The 14,122-nt window shown below is 45.3% G+C and overlaps 1 protein-coding gene across 1 annotated transcript in view; it reads right to left on the bottom strand.

Moving 5' to 3' along the window:
• LOC120844228 (high-affinity choline transporter 1) overlaps nucleotides 1-14,122 on the bottom strand; it is a 47,728-nt gene that overhangs the window by 28,377 nt on the left and 5,229 nt on the right. The window contains exons 3-6 of the mRNA XM_040215881.3: nucleotides 12,206-12,361; nucleotides 5,517-5,665; nucleotides 3,833-3,985; nucleotides 183-312 (exon numbers count right to left, since the gene is read on the bottom strand). Coding sequence (XP_040071815.1) covers nucleotides 183-312; nucleotides 3,833-3,985; nucleotides 5,517-5,665; nucleotides 12,206-12,361 — 588 coding nt within the window. The remainder of the gene's footprint in view (nucleotides 1-182; nucleotides 313-3,832; nucleotides 3,986-5,516; nucleotides 5,666-12,205; nucleotides 12,362-14,122) is intronic.

Here is a 14,122-nt window from a genome sequence, read left to right as displayed (position 1 = left end):
TTTTACTGACAATGTCGAGGCGTGTTCGCAATTCATTATTCAATTTATTATTATTATTAATATTATTAATAAGGAACCACCATTCACGTACACCGCCTGGGCACGTTCCATAAGACGTTGCTGGCCGATAACGTGTCATCGGTCACCTGCTGCTCCCTGGAGATCGAAATGTTTATACATACTGGCAGCCCTTGCGACGAGTCCAAGAAGGAGCACGGGCAGACACAGTACCAAGGTGCCAACACACCCGGCGTAGGGAAGCGCCTTGGCCCTGAACTCGGTTTTCGCAGAGAGCACCCTTTGAAACACGTTCTGAAAAAAAAAAAAAAAATAAATAAAAAAATAATTGAATCGAGCAGGACAGCATTTCGGTTTAACTCATTTTGACTTTTTTTTTTTTTTTAACAAAAGCAGAAAGAAAGCAGGCTTGTGTTTCAGCGCTCCTTCGCTGTACCCTACGCTAAATGACGACAGCAGGGCTTGTCTCCAATGCAGGCCTTTTCCGCTGATTGAATTGCGGCGCTTCTTATAGCTGATAACTAGGCTTCAAATGTTCCACATTTTCGCTCATCAAACATGGTCATAGTAAGGCCTCTATTTAGCTATCTGTTCAGTCCAGTGCTACCTCTCGCATAGGTGTTCGAAGATTGCGGCGCATTCAATAAGCGTCTCGTCCCGCGACCCGCGCGAGATTGAGAAAAGAAAGGCACGAAATAAATATCGGCTCACAAATATCTGCCTACGCATAGCTGGTTGAAAGTTGGGCCCCAAAACTTTGATCTCCGGGTTAGATCTGTCGTGGTGCACGTTCCGTCTTTTGTTCTTTCATCTGACCTTTTCTTCTTACAACTGTCGTGTGCATGTGCATGCATTTCCCTTTGCAAATCAAAATTTTTCTTTGTAGATTGCCAGTTGCCGAGGGCCAGCGCAGAGGGCGGATGAGTGACGAGTGCTGCAGCTGCGTTCGGTCGGGACTCATGTGCAAATCAATTGAATGCACCGGCGCTTCTCTCTTGTCCATGACAAGAAAAACATGGCGTTAAATTCGAGGTTACCTAGAAAGTTTTGTTGAAGCTCCAGGATCAAAATTACTCAAAAAAGTTACCCTATTAAAAGCAATAATAGTACGTAGCACTGGGCACGACGTCAGCGTCACAATTACTCAAAAAGTTGCCCTCTTAAAAGTAATAATAGTACTTTGCACTGGGTACGACGTCAGCGTGATAAACTTCGTGCATGAAATTGCATCATACAACCTTCCTTTCAAATAAAATTGATTTCCTTTACTTAGGTCACCAAAGCCAGGCAACCCGTCTGGCCTTGTCAGTAGGTAGTTATTTGCGTTAAAAAACACGGCGATTATGTAGTCCCTCAGAAAACCTTTCAGGTGAAGTCGAGCGTGCACTCACAGTCCTGGCTATAATAAACAGACGACACATACGTGTTATCCTTCTTGAAGAACTCGTTCTAAAAAGTTCGCTTAGATCAACTTTGTTCACTCAATATTTTTTAGGAATTTTGAGCTTTGAATTTAATGCAATATCAATACAAGAGTGCAGAAAATGGTGTCGGACACATTTCTTCGACGAACCCAATAAAGTAGCCGCAGCAACAAGCGCTCACGCGTTGGGGCCCTTCCTTTCTGCCTAGCCTTGCGAGCCACCCAGTGCACCCTGCTTCGCGAATAAAGAATATTATTATCATTTAATTACAAAGTAACTGGATATATCTATATTTGTGTATGTATGAAAATATGTCATTTGCAGGGATAACAAAAATCAAGCACTCATGCCGTCCCTCGTTGCAAAAAAAAAAAGAACACTCCACTATGTGTGATAGGTTTTTCAGCCCTTATAACGTTTATGGTAATAATATTCTAGTAGTGATTCCGTGTGCTCTCTCCGTAGACTTAAACAATTGGCTCCCCCATGTATATTCCAGAGAAGCAGATGCACTAAATTTGCTAGTGAGCATGGATCTTTCCCGTTTCATATGTCCGGCCTGGTTTGCATACAATCTGTCCGGGACTTGGGGAAAGAAGTATTCGTGTGCGCCGAGTTGGTCTAATTGAAGAGACCTGGGTGACCGCGATGGCTCCCCCCTGATTCTTTGACGGGTGGGAAAGAAGGAGCATGGTGCTCGACTCTGATTGGTTTCGGTTAAGTGGTAGATTGTATGATCACAGGGGTAGGCGAGGAGGAATGAGGTAGCCGAGGAGGAGTTCGACCTTCAGCCTAAACTGAGGGAGAAGTGTTCGAGAGTTCGGGTGTATGGAAGGCTCTGGAAGATCGCCAAGTTGATCAATCTGATTATCTGTAGTATCACTTCAGTCTAGAGTCAACTATGAAGTGTTTACGTGGTACGCGTTAAACTGTGATGAAGAGCGCCGTGAACGCAGGCGTCTGGCGTTTGGAAACTCAGCGATCGCTAAACGTTTGTGATGCTAGAACGTTTTAAACATTGAAAACAATTGATTTGTCATACTATTAATGCGAAAGCATTAGCCATTTCATGAAGTGATGCCGGCGGCGTCTGTAACCACGACAAAACGTGCAAAAGATTCCCAGCGAAACAGCACCGAGATAGCCATTGACCACAGAGAAGCATTCTTGAACAAAAAGTAAGGGCGCAAACGAGCTGGTGTACATTGCACATGGTTGAAAAAGCATTCTCCCCGGCGATGCGGCCCGGATGCCCCTAAAAAGGAGAGGGTGGAGTGCGCGTGGCCCTCGCTCTAATGTCAGGCGTTGCAAGGGGGGGGGGGGGGGGGGGGGGGGGGTGCGGCTGCTTCGCCTCCTCTCGGTGTCGAGGATCATACCGACGCCTGAGGCATCTACAGGGTGATTCAAGGAGACGCCAGGCTCTTTAAATCGACCGCACAATTCGGTTTCTTAACCTATCGCGCTACGACTTTGTGCAGCGTTGCCCGCAGATGGTGCATTTTTTTTTTTTTTTTGTAAAATTTGGAAAGAGCGAACTTACCTGAGGAAAAAGTAAAGAAAGAAAAAGGCTTAGCTCCTATGGAAACGCAGCGAAGCCATCGGTCTTCAAACAACACGGCGCCGTTTCGCACGGTAGACAAAAGATGTCGCAAGCGGTCGCGACGCCAACTGCCGCCAACGAACGAGCATTCGACGCCGAGAGCCGGCGTCTTTAGCAGACAAGTAACTGCAGTTCCTTGTTGTTACCGCGCCTGTTTTTGTTTATGCGACTGTCGCCGCCTGCGGAACACGCGCTGCTTTTGAGTCGAAAAGATCGTCTGCTAAAGACGCTGGCTCTTGGCACCGTATGCTCGTTCGTTGGCGGCGTTCTTTGCGCCATCTCTTGTCTCCCGTGCGAAACGGCGCAGTGTTGTTTGAAGACCGGTGGTTTCGGTGCGTTTCCATAGGAGCTAAGCCTTTTTCTTTCTTTACTTTTCCCTCAGCTAAGTTCGCGCTTTGCAAATTTTACAAAAAATTGCACCATCTGTGGGCAACGCTGCACAAAGTCGTAGCGCGATGGGTTAAGAAAGCGAATTTCGCGGTCGATTTAAAGAGTCTCGCCTCTCCTTGAATCACCCTGTATATCGGCGGAGGACGCTACCTCGGCAGTAGCGAAACACGACCGTCCACGCCAGTACACCGTAGTGGAACTAAGCAAGCCAAATAACGACATTCATGCTTTAAAATTCACAACTCATCAGAAGTGGTTATGTCTCCTCGGTATTTTTTTACACATTTGTACTTCTCGATGAACCCACAAGGTACTGCAGTTTTTCGCAGTGTTAAGGCTGTGGAAGACGCTGAGCTTTTCTGTTCGAACCACTATTCTTACAACCATGAAACATATTTACCTGCCAGGGCACTCCCCCGAAGACTATCATGAGGAAGTTGTCGACGTAGCTAGGCACCTGCCACGGGAGAACAGTCCCGAGCCACTGGTCCGGCGGCAGGCTGCCCAGGGGCCTTAGGTGCTCGTTGCTCATGGCGAATGGAACCGAGGCCCACTGAAAGCCTACGGTCGTCAGCAGCAAAATCCTTGCTGAATACAACCGTCTATGGGACGCAGGTTTTGGCAGCTATTACCCTCATCTAAAGAGGGCATCGGTCAAGCTCTGAGCATCCAAATGTCACCGGAGTCGAAACTCTAAGAGTATTGAATAGAAACCTGGAAATATCGGTACACGGGGAACGATTTGTGGCTCTAGTCGAATTTCTTTTTTTTTTTTTTTTCCCCACGGCTGCAACCTAAAGTTTGTTTTCGTAAGCCGCAATAGTCAGTGGGGAAAATAGGACGCAGGGTATAACCCCAGAGCATTGAATAAGAGGCTGCCTCAGGCGGCTGCAAGTTAGGTCAGCTGGAAACTAAAATGGTCAAGTTCGGACACATCATAATACGGAAAGATTTGACACAAGTGCTCCGTCATAGTGCAAATGGGCACTAGGACGTTCGAGCTTAAGCTTTAAGATCAGGCTCAATGACTGATGTCGCGGGCCGTCTTAGCTTTCAAGGAACTCCATATATGTGTAGGTTTAGAAAGAGTTATATACGTAAAGACAGGAGACGGGACAACACATCTTGTGGTGTCCCGTCCCCGGTCTCGGCTCCCGGGGCCTTGTCTTGACCCCTCCTTTCCCTTCCCCCTCCTTTTAACTTTCCCTCTCCTGGAGTGGAGCTCCGAAGTCGAAGCGTCCGGCAATAAATCATTAGTTTGTTGAAAGTTGAAATATTTGTTGTCCCGTCCCCTGTCTTTACGTATATAACTCTTTCTAAACCTACATCATTACCAACGCGCTCACTAACAAGTGTAACTCCACATAATAGGCCTCAATCTGCCCAAACTAATTTCATTACCTGGTCGGTTCAAGCAATCGGCTTCTGCACGCAGTCTTTTTTGTCTGCTGGGCTGTGAGACGCGTTAAGTGCATGAACGCGACGATCTGATGAAGTCGATGAAGCAGCTCTAAAGGTGCATTATGGTGGCGGTTCTGTTAGCGATATAGCTACCACAAGCTATACCAGTCACGCAACCAAAATATTAAAAGAAGCGCAGAATCGCGACAGGTTCAATGTGCGTCATTGGTTTAGTCGGAGAGAGCGAACGCAAAAAAAAAAAAAAAGTTGAGCGCCGTGACGTTTCACTTCTGTTATTAACATGCAGCGGAGTACGAGGAGCGCCATTTTGTCTTAATCTTTTGCAGGAGTTGTGGTTATGTTAAAACGCCGAGCTCTGACTGGCCTTGAACGGAAAGACAAAAGGTAGACCACAAAGCAGTCTGTTTTGAGGTCTCTCAACTATCTTTCGATCCGAACCACAGTTCGGCGTCTCTCTCACGTTGCCAAATCCCCTGTAAACGAAGCAGACGAACTTGCTCTCCGGATATCTCCCCTCTGGGTTATTCTAACACGCGCGCATGCTCGCACAGCCCAGTCGCTCAGCATTTTTAGCCTGTGCGTGAAGATCTGGAGAGGTTTGTAGATTTCCGCCGCCAACGTTGACGCTTCCCTGCGCAGTCGGGTAATGCGGGATCTCTCACCAGACCGACGAACATGAGCACGAGCTGCAGGACGTCGGTGTACGTAATTGAATACAGTCCCCCGACGCAGGTGTACAGCATCACCACCGAGGCGGCGACGAGCACGCAGGTCACGTGCCCGAGACCCGTGATAACGCTCACCGTGGCGCCTGCGAAGTATCAGATGACTTATGTAAGAGCGTGAACGCTGTCTGTACAAATATTTGCGTTTCAACGCGATGCATTCAGTTGCGGAAGGCGGAGGGCGTCTGCGCAAAACTTGTTCGTATAATTGCGTTTAAACTCGGTCTTCCGTATTCAAGAACCAATAAGAACGCGCTATCGTCTCTTGCTACTCAAAGGAAGTAAGCGAATCCACTCTCAGAAAAAAGTTGTAGTGTTACACTTTGTATCCAACATAGGCAACCTGCCATGCTGTTTGGTTTGGTGCTATCTAGCGACTGAAGACAGAAACATTGGGTGTGCCTGGGAGTGGCGACTGCATTGTTCAAATGTGAGCTATTACTCTGGTGGCGCCACTTAACTTAGTGTCTGAGCAAGAAATTATGGTAGGCCAGGAAGCCGTGATCGCATAACTTGCCAGTACGGCGGAAGCTACGGCCACGGCTGGACAATCGGAACGTGACCACGTATTACCGGAGTGCGCTTTTACTGCGATGAAGCGTCAGGCTTTTTGCGCAAGCATGATATAATATGTGTGCTTTTCGCTCGTATACACAAAGCATATCGAAGCCGTCGCCACGCAATGTGGGGTTCATCGTTAACCGTTTGCCAAGTTATAACGAGACAGGGTATAAGCGTGGGTTCTCACTCTGTTGGCGCCGTCTGGCTGGTACAGGCTGGCTATAATACACGCCGAAATTTCAGTTCGCCGTACAGCGCACTGACATCAAACTGACGGCCGTAACGTTTGGCGAAGGGCTTGATAACTCTGAAAATATAACTTATTAAACCGCTAAAATACGTATGAAAGCCTACAAAAACAAACAAACAAAAAACACTGCAGTTTTTCAAGAGGCCAAGGTAACACCGATTTTTTTTTTTGTAGTCAGTAACAAGTTCATTAGCTATTTCAATAGGTTGTTCCACTCGGCTATCAAGCCACTCATGAAACTTTGGCACCGTCGGTTTGACGTTAGTTCGCTCTACGACCAACTGAAATTTTGGGGTGTATTGTACGAAACAATGGGTTTGACGCTCTACCCTTTTTCTCGACATGACAGACCTTGGGAAAATGCCACTAGTTTTTGCAACGTAGTTCAACTTGAACCATGGCAGCCTTGAAGACATTTGCTACCTTGTCCTCGCCGCTTTCCAACAATCAAGAGCAACAACCGGAAACGCGTCACCATTTGGCGCGGTCGAGCACGCGAGCGTCCCTTTCTTTTCTCGGCTTCCGATTGATCTGCCGCAACGCTCCGTGAGCGCTGTCGCCTTAACATTTTGCCTAGGATTGTAGGCTGTTGAGTCGGCCTGGTGTGTGCTGCACGACGGTGATCGCCAAACCGGAAGAAATCACTCCCTGTCAAAAGGACGCCGTTCCGTCCGCATACAAATTCAAATGAAAGTGTGTGCATGGGCCTGACATAAATAACCGCACCACAGTGGTCATTATGGTCTTCATCGTCTTAACTGACGCAACTAAATTTGGAAAAGCACTTTAGATTAGCAAATATTTGGCCTTCTCGACGCTTAAAAATATAATTGCCAGTCATTTTGAAGCGTCATTTGATCGCCCAGAAGGCGAGCTAATATTCTCCAGATATATTAAATCAGTTCATGTCAAAGCAAAGCGATTTAGCCCGAGCTTCCTGATACTGTAGAGCCAAAACAGAGGACGTCGCATTCCATATTTTTAAGTAAGGCCAATTGTGCTCGTGCTGCAGTAGGCAACCAAAGGGGCGGCGCCCGTTCGACAGCCCTCGAATCGATTGCTCACACACCAATCGTACACTTTTTCGTGACTCTAAACTCCACGTGGGGGCTATCGAATGTGGCTAGAAGTTGCTCTGACTTCAGGTGTGTCAGAGCAACTCAAGTCAGAGCAACTTGAGAAGTTGCTCTGACTTCAGGTGTGTCAGTGAACGGCCGCACCCTATCTTGCACCGACATTTTTTATCAGCATTTATGCAGGCTTACTCCTCTGTCTTCCTTAATATACAACTCTTAACATTTTAGCGCGATGGATTCTCCCGAATCCACGACGTCTTCGGTAATTCTTTTTTTCGCCAAAACACGCGCAGGAGTCCATAGCACGCATACTGGAGACTAGACATGGGATTCCGCCACTGAATCAGATAACATTGCTCGGGTGCATGATTACGGAGTGGAAATCAGCTCCGATTCAAGATTTGATAATTTTTTTTTTCGATGTAAGAGACAACTAGTAGAATTCAACATGACCGCTAACTTGTGATATTGGGGTTAGAGATATAAGAAGAATTGTGTGTGAAAGACCTGGGCATTAGAGAAACTATAATTTCTGAGTATACCGTTGTAGCTACCATTGCGCCCGCTGATAAGCTGGATTATGTTCACACCATACTCACTCAATATAATGAAAATGATATATAAATTATGCTACTCAACTACTGAGGCATTGTTTGAATAAAGTTCACTCTAATTTTTTCATATTATTTACTGATGTCTCTAAGCACCCTTGATAAAGTTCAAATATTTGTTCGTTTCAAGTAGACTGTGATAATATTATTACTTTTACAGACCCAAAAGAAAACATTCATTTTATAACAATGTTGGTGTAGAAGATGTGAATTGCTTTACCATTGATTGATTCTTTATGCCTATATTGCGGGAGAGAATCTATTTGTATTTTAGATGAAAAACTATACACTTGAAAGCTAACCTTATAAAACTGCATTCGCGGAAGGAAGCACACCTCGCCAGCGCGCACCCTCATAATGTGGCAGAGCATTTTTTAACGTGTATTTGAAGCAGTCTTCGATGCTATTTTAATTCGTCAAATAGAAGCCCCGAGATTCGCAGGTCAGGAGGGCTTTGTTTTTAATGCTAAGAACGCGGTTCGTTGCTCCTCCAGTGGTTGATGCTATTAGAATAAACGTATGGTGTTGACCTGTTATAGAAAAAAAATGCTAGATTACCGAGCGGAGACTGCTCGAAAAATGAAGGGCAAATCCACACTGATCAATCTGATACTTAAACCTAGCAGGCGCGGTGAAAGGTTACACAAACTTGTTTTAGAAATCTCGTCATAGCAGACTCGTCTAGAAAAGATATGTGAATTTCCTTGTGAGGTATTCGTGCTAAAAACAAAAAAAGCCACACAAAGCAAATTGTTCCCTAAAAGCAGTCATATGTGGTCTACATCCGGTAAGTTACGTACATCCCGAAAATCCCACACAATATCCGTTTCATCGAAGGACAAGAAAATACAGTGGCTGACGCACTATTCCTGATTGCGGTCAACACCATTCCGCCCTAGCGCCCTTCCATTTACTCCAAATCTCTTCCACTTGCACAGCAGAACGATACAGCACTTAGGCGCATTCGAGGCTCCTCGTTGAATGATGTTTACCATGCTTCTCACAGCCCCTCATTTTTGCTGTCTCTGGTCCAGCGCCTCGACATTACATACCGTCTGAATTTCGTTCGATAGCCTTTAATATGGTACACTGCCTCTTCATATAGGCATCCGAGCTACCACTCGACTGGTCTCAACACGCTACGTGTGGCCGAGCATAAATGCAAATGTTGACGTTGAATGGAATCATGCGACATATCTAATAACGTTCAAAGATTGATCGTGATACAATTGCACCCTTTGGCTGCCTTCACACCACATGACGTTCTCTTTGATCACGTTTATCTAGATTTAGTCGGACCCCTTCCTCCATATGGAGGTTGGCAGGGCCTCAGCACGTGCATGGACGGTGTTTCACAATGGCCCGAATTTATGGCTATCCCAGACATCTCTGCAGAATATGTTGGCCAAGCCTTCCTAACTACATGGTTTAGCCGTTATTGTGTACCATTAAGAGTCAAAGTTGACCAATTAAGGAAATTTCAATATTCTTTCATGAACAACTTTTTCCATCTCTTACGTCGCCATCATATCAACACCACCCCTTAGCTCCAAGCAGCTGATGACATAGTGAAAAGATTTCATCGACAGCTGAACAATTATGCTCGGACTTCGCACAGTGATTAATGAGGTCTTTTGCTGCAGTGTCGCAAACCTCGTTTCTGGGACAACCCTGTGTTTATTTGAGGATCTTCAGAGCTCAGCTCCTAAGGCGCTCGTTCCCTGGTCACGCGGTGGCAGCGTCGCCGCAGCAGTCTGAGTTACCGCTCGCATTGCATTGTGGGACGTCGCAGACCTGTACACCAATTCAATCCAATATATATATATATATATGTATAGGTGAGGCAGAGTAGTTTCAGAACAACAGACCGGGAAAATGTAATAGGTCAGAGATTTGTACTTGCGGAGTTTCTATGCTAGGAGTTTATTGTATGTATTACGACAGTTTCGCCGAGAGGTTCGGCTTCGTCAAGAGGTGCATGCTCTCCTGACGAAGCCGAGCCTCACGGCTTCGTCAGGCCAAATCGTGCAACCAACCACTGCTGCGCTGTCATCGCGCGACGCAGCAGAGGCTGGTTGCACTATTTCCCCACAAGGCACGGTGCCGCCGGGGCCCAGATGCGCTCCGATAGCAAACCGAAACTTAAAAACCCGTCGAATTCGTGCGGTTTTTCAGAAAGACGTAAAATGCTTCGCGTGCCTTCTATCGCGCTGCAATTTGTTGATTTAGCGTTTTTCGGCGATCCTGAGCAATTTTCTAATTAAAACCATGCCCTTAAACACAATGTTAAAAAAGTTAATTACGCAAAAATAATTAAAAACTTAATTATTTCGGACTTTAATAATTTTCCTATATGGGCCCCTGGCCAGGACCAAAACGCAGCAAGCCTTTTTTGTTGCGATGAGTAGTTTTCGCAGGAGCGATTTGGCCTGAGTTTTCTGAAACACCCTGTATATATAATGCATATTATATACGCAGGTGTACGAGGTCAATATTTGTACACAAATGTGTTTTTCTGAAATTCTTTAACACTGTATATCCCGAAATAAAAATAAGTCAAGAGCTGCGGTCTAATTTCGCATTACAAAGATTAGTAAACGTCTTTCAATTTGTTTGGTCCTTCCTTACAGGCATTATTGCCTTACCCCCTAACTACTCTCACCGGCTTCGTGCAGCAGCGATAACCATTAAACTATGTATTACGACGGCGCAATGCGAACCCCTCGCTTTTCCCAGTTACGACCTCGTACACTTTCCTCGCGCCTTTGTGCGTAAGGATGCTTTTCGAAAGACCCCATCAACATTCCTGTGATGGCCCATTCAAGATGGTTCACAAAAGCCAAAAGCGGTCTATCCGGACATCAAAATCAAGCAGAAAGTCATCTCCATAGACCGCCTCAATTGAGCCTACATCGATAAGACCATCGCAGATAGGCTGGCTTAAGGTGTATCCACCTCTACACCGGGCAATTTATGTCCAGCCAGACATTCTAAAAGAAGGGTTCGCCTTCTAGCTACATCAACATAACACTCGCCATCAGCTTGTATTGCTCAAGGATCCTTGAAGGCACCTCAGAACTAGGGAAAGAGCTTGTAGCGACAAAGAACACAAAAATAGAGGGTGCGTTGGTTGACCACCCCACCATCCGCTTGTCACAAAAGATAAGTGATCCCACACATTCGTTAATCAAAAAAAAAAAAAAAATGTATGTCTAATTTTTGAAAAAGTAAGTCAGTTTTCGTTGCCTTACTTCTGCTTCAACTTTTTTTTTTAAGGACAAGTCCACACTGGGCGAAAATTAGATGGGCGCCGCACGCCGGATGAAGAGTCTATTTTCTGGTACGAACTAGCTAGTTTCCAGAAAAGAGGGTTTGTAGAAAAGAGACCTCTTTTTTCCGAGTCTTTGTGACGCTCTGTCCTCGGTAAAATTGTAACGAAATGCAAGCCATAATTTGAAGTTCACTGTCAGTTCTTTTTTCGCATAGCAGATCTACAAGGAACTCAAAAGACCCCGGTAGTACACTTTTCACACCGATGAGGTATGGTGATTAAAAGCATCTGTGCAACTTGTGTGTCCACGGCGTTCGCATTTGTTCTCCACGATTTCCGTCTGAGGACGCCACTTAATTGTCGTGCCGTGATCGTTACGCTGACACAAACCTCAAGGTGTATATGCCACATGCTTGTTCTGCTCAAGGTACCTCTCCCGCCTTACAATTCGCGGAAACTTCAGCTGTCACGAGTTGTGACGCCGCGGTCACAGGCAAATTTGTGCTCGCATTTGATTTTTGCCAAAACCTCGACGACGAACAACGTGAATGGTGGCATCGAACTGCATGACGCACTGCCTGCTCTGATGAAAATTGTTGCCGCTTCGGAACAAATTTTCGTGAACGGGCGGAATAGGACGCTTACAAACTAGTCGTCCGTGTAGCAGTATTTACTCGCTCTTACTCTGGGGTAAGGGTTTTGTACCTTAGCGTTAAAAACCTAAACGCGTAAAGCGCTTTTCAATCTGTGTTGTCACGTACTTGACCCGCCTGTGTAACTCTAATCAATTTGGGTAAGATTTCGAACACACATAAAAAGACGTGTTTTAGGCAGCGCAATTGAGGAAAAGGGCCTACCTAGGGCATTCAAGATGGCGCCGCACCAGAAGATCTCTCCCACCAGAGCCGGGAGAAACAGCAGCGCCGCCACCCGGCTGCCGAATGCCTTCTCCAGCGGGTCGAGCAGAGTAACGTATCCGGAACGCCACATGGGGCCCGAGAAGAACGCTCCAACTGCACGCGCACGCGGTGAAGTGTTTGCGTCAATGGAAGGCACGATCACTGTTGTGCAATAAACTCTTAGGGATACGTGCGAGAGGCACAACGTATGATGACAACATTCTTTATTTCCTCCCCGCCCAAACAGCGCTACTACATCACACCGAAGGAAGCAAAATAGAAATATATCTTCTCATTTTCAAGATGGGATCGTCTCTGTTGGTTATTATTACATAAATACATAAAGCTACCATATATTTCCCTGGGATGTGTTTGATTTCATGACTACGTTACCATGCTGAGTTTCATGCGCTGAAATCTTGGCGGGATATCTGGCGGACGCTGTGATTTTAATATCAGGAGTAAAGGTTTGTAGTTTGTTGCCATCATAATGTTTATGCCACAGATGTTGCCTCAGATTTACTTGCAACGGATTTCTTGCAATTTTTCTGGTGGATTTATTTATAATATACCTGAAGCTGCAAGGAATTTCTCTGGGATATGCTTGATCTCGCGTGACCACCTTTTTGTGCTAAGTATCATGTGCTGTACGAAACTCTGCGATGTCAATATCGGAAGCAGAGGTTTTGGTTTGTATCCAACAAAATATTTACGCTTAAAATGTTATCTCAAAATTATTTACAACCCCATACTACGGCTAGTCCATGGTTTTCAATTTGGGTGGGGTATAAATCAGTTTTGTGTATTGTTCAGAATGTAGAAGTCAAGGACTTATACTTTTCATCATCTTCCTTTTTAGAAACTACTGCCCCAGTCATGAAGAATGAGGCATCGGCATGTTATAGTACCAAAATGTTCGGGGGTTAAGAACGAAGGCAAACGAATTTTCGTCTAACCTTGCGGTTTCCTCTTTTGACATTTTTTGTCTTATTGAGACTTGTTTATGTCAAGAAATTCTTGATTAAATTTTTTTTTTTTTGTCACATTACACTGTATTTCGCCGGGACCGCAACTATGGCGCCACTGGTCAAAGATTCGGCGGAGAGGTGTTAATTGAAGCTTCGAGCAAGTTAAAGGCGATCCGCAGAAGTTACCTTGAGACATTTGAGGAGTGCATATGGCTTGAGATTTTACTACGCAACCGTTCTAATTATCCTATAGAAAACTAAAATTTCCCGCCTGAATCGCAGTGCGCACCTTTTATTTCACACTTTGACGCTTTGACAAAGGGAACTGATTTTAGCAAATTCGAAGTGCAAATATATGGCGACTTTAACCTTCCGGGCGTAGAATGGACTATTGGCACTTTTAATCGTTGTGATTACCTTACAGAAACCAACGTTACTTAGCTTCTCCGACTGTCACTGTCGATTTTCATGGGCTTTCCCAGCACAATGATCTCACGAATGCTGCAGGCAATAGACTTGACTTGCTTTTATCGAGCTGTTCATTAGCACCTTGACGGCTTCGTCACAACCTTTAGTAGAGGCTGATGTCCATCACCCGCCCTTCCAGTTCAAATTCTATTTGCCTTGCTTATCTTGAGAACTTGCAAAATTCATCTACTGCTATCAAAACGGAGAAGACTTGAGCCTGTTCAAGTATATAGAATCATACGATTGGTCTGAGCTATATGTTCAAATGATGCTAATTTTACGGCCAGAGAATTGACGTCGGTTATGAAGGAAGCTATTGACAAATACGTACCTAAGAAGCTTGTTAAACCTACTAAGTTTCCCAGCAGGTTTTCCACGGAACTGAAGATTGCTTTACGAAAAAAGTATAGTTTTCATGGCCTATTCAAGAAAACATGCC

The sequence above is a fragment of the Ixodes scapularis genome, unplaced genomic scaffold (genome assembly GCF_016920785.2).
Source record: "Ixodes scapularis isolate PalLabHiFi unplaced genomic scaffold, ASM1692078v2 PGA_scaffold7__128_contigs__length_106722199, whole genome shotgun sequence".
Lineage (NCBI taxonomy): Eukaryota > Metazoa > Arthropoda > Arachnida > Ixodida > Ixodidae > Ixodes > Ixodes scapularis.
Note: the sequence above shows the minus strand (reverse complement) of the source record. Positions and strands in the feature narration are given on the sequence as shown.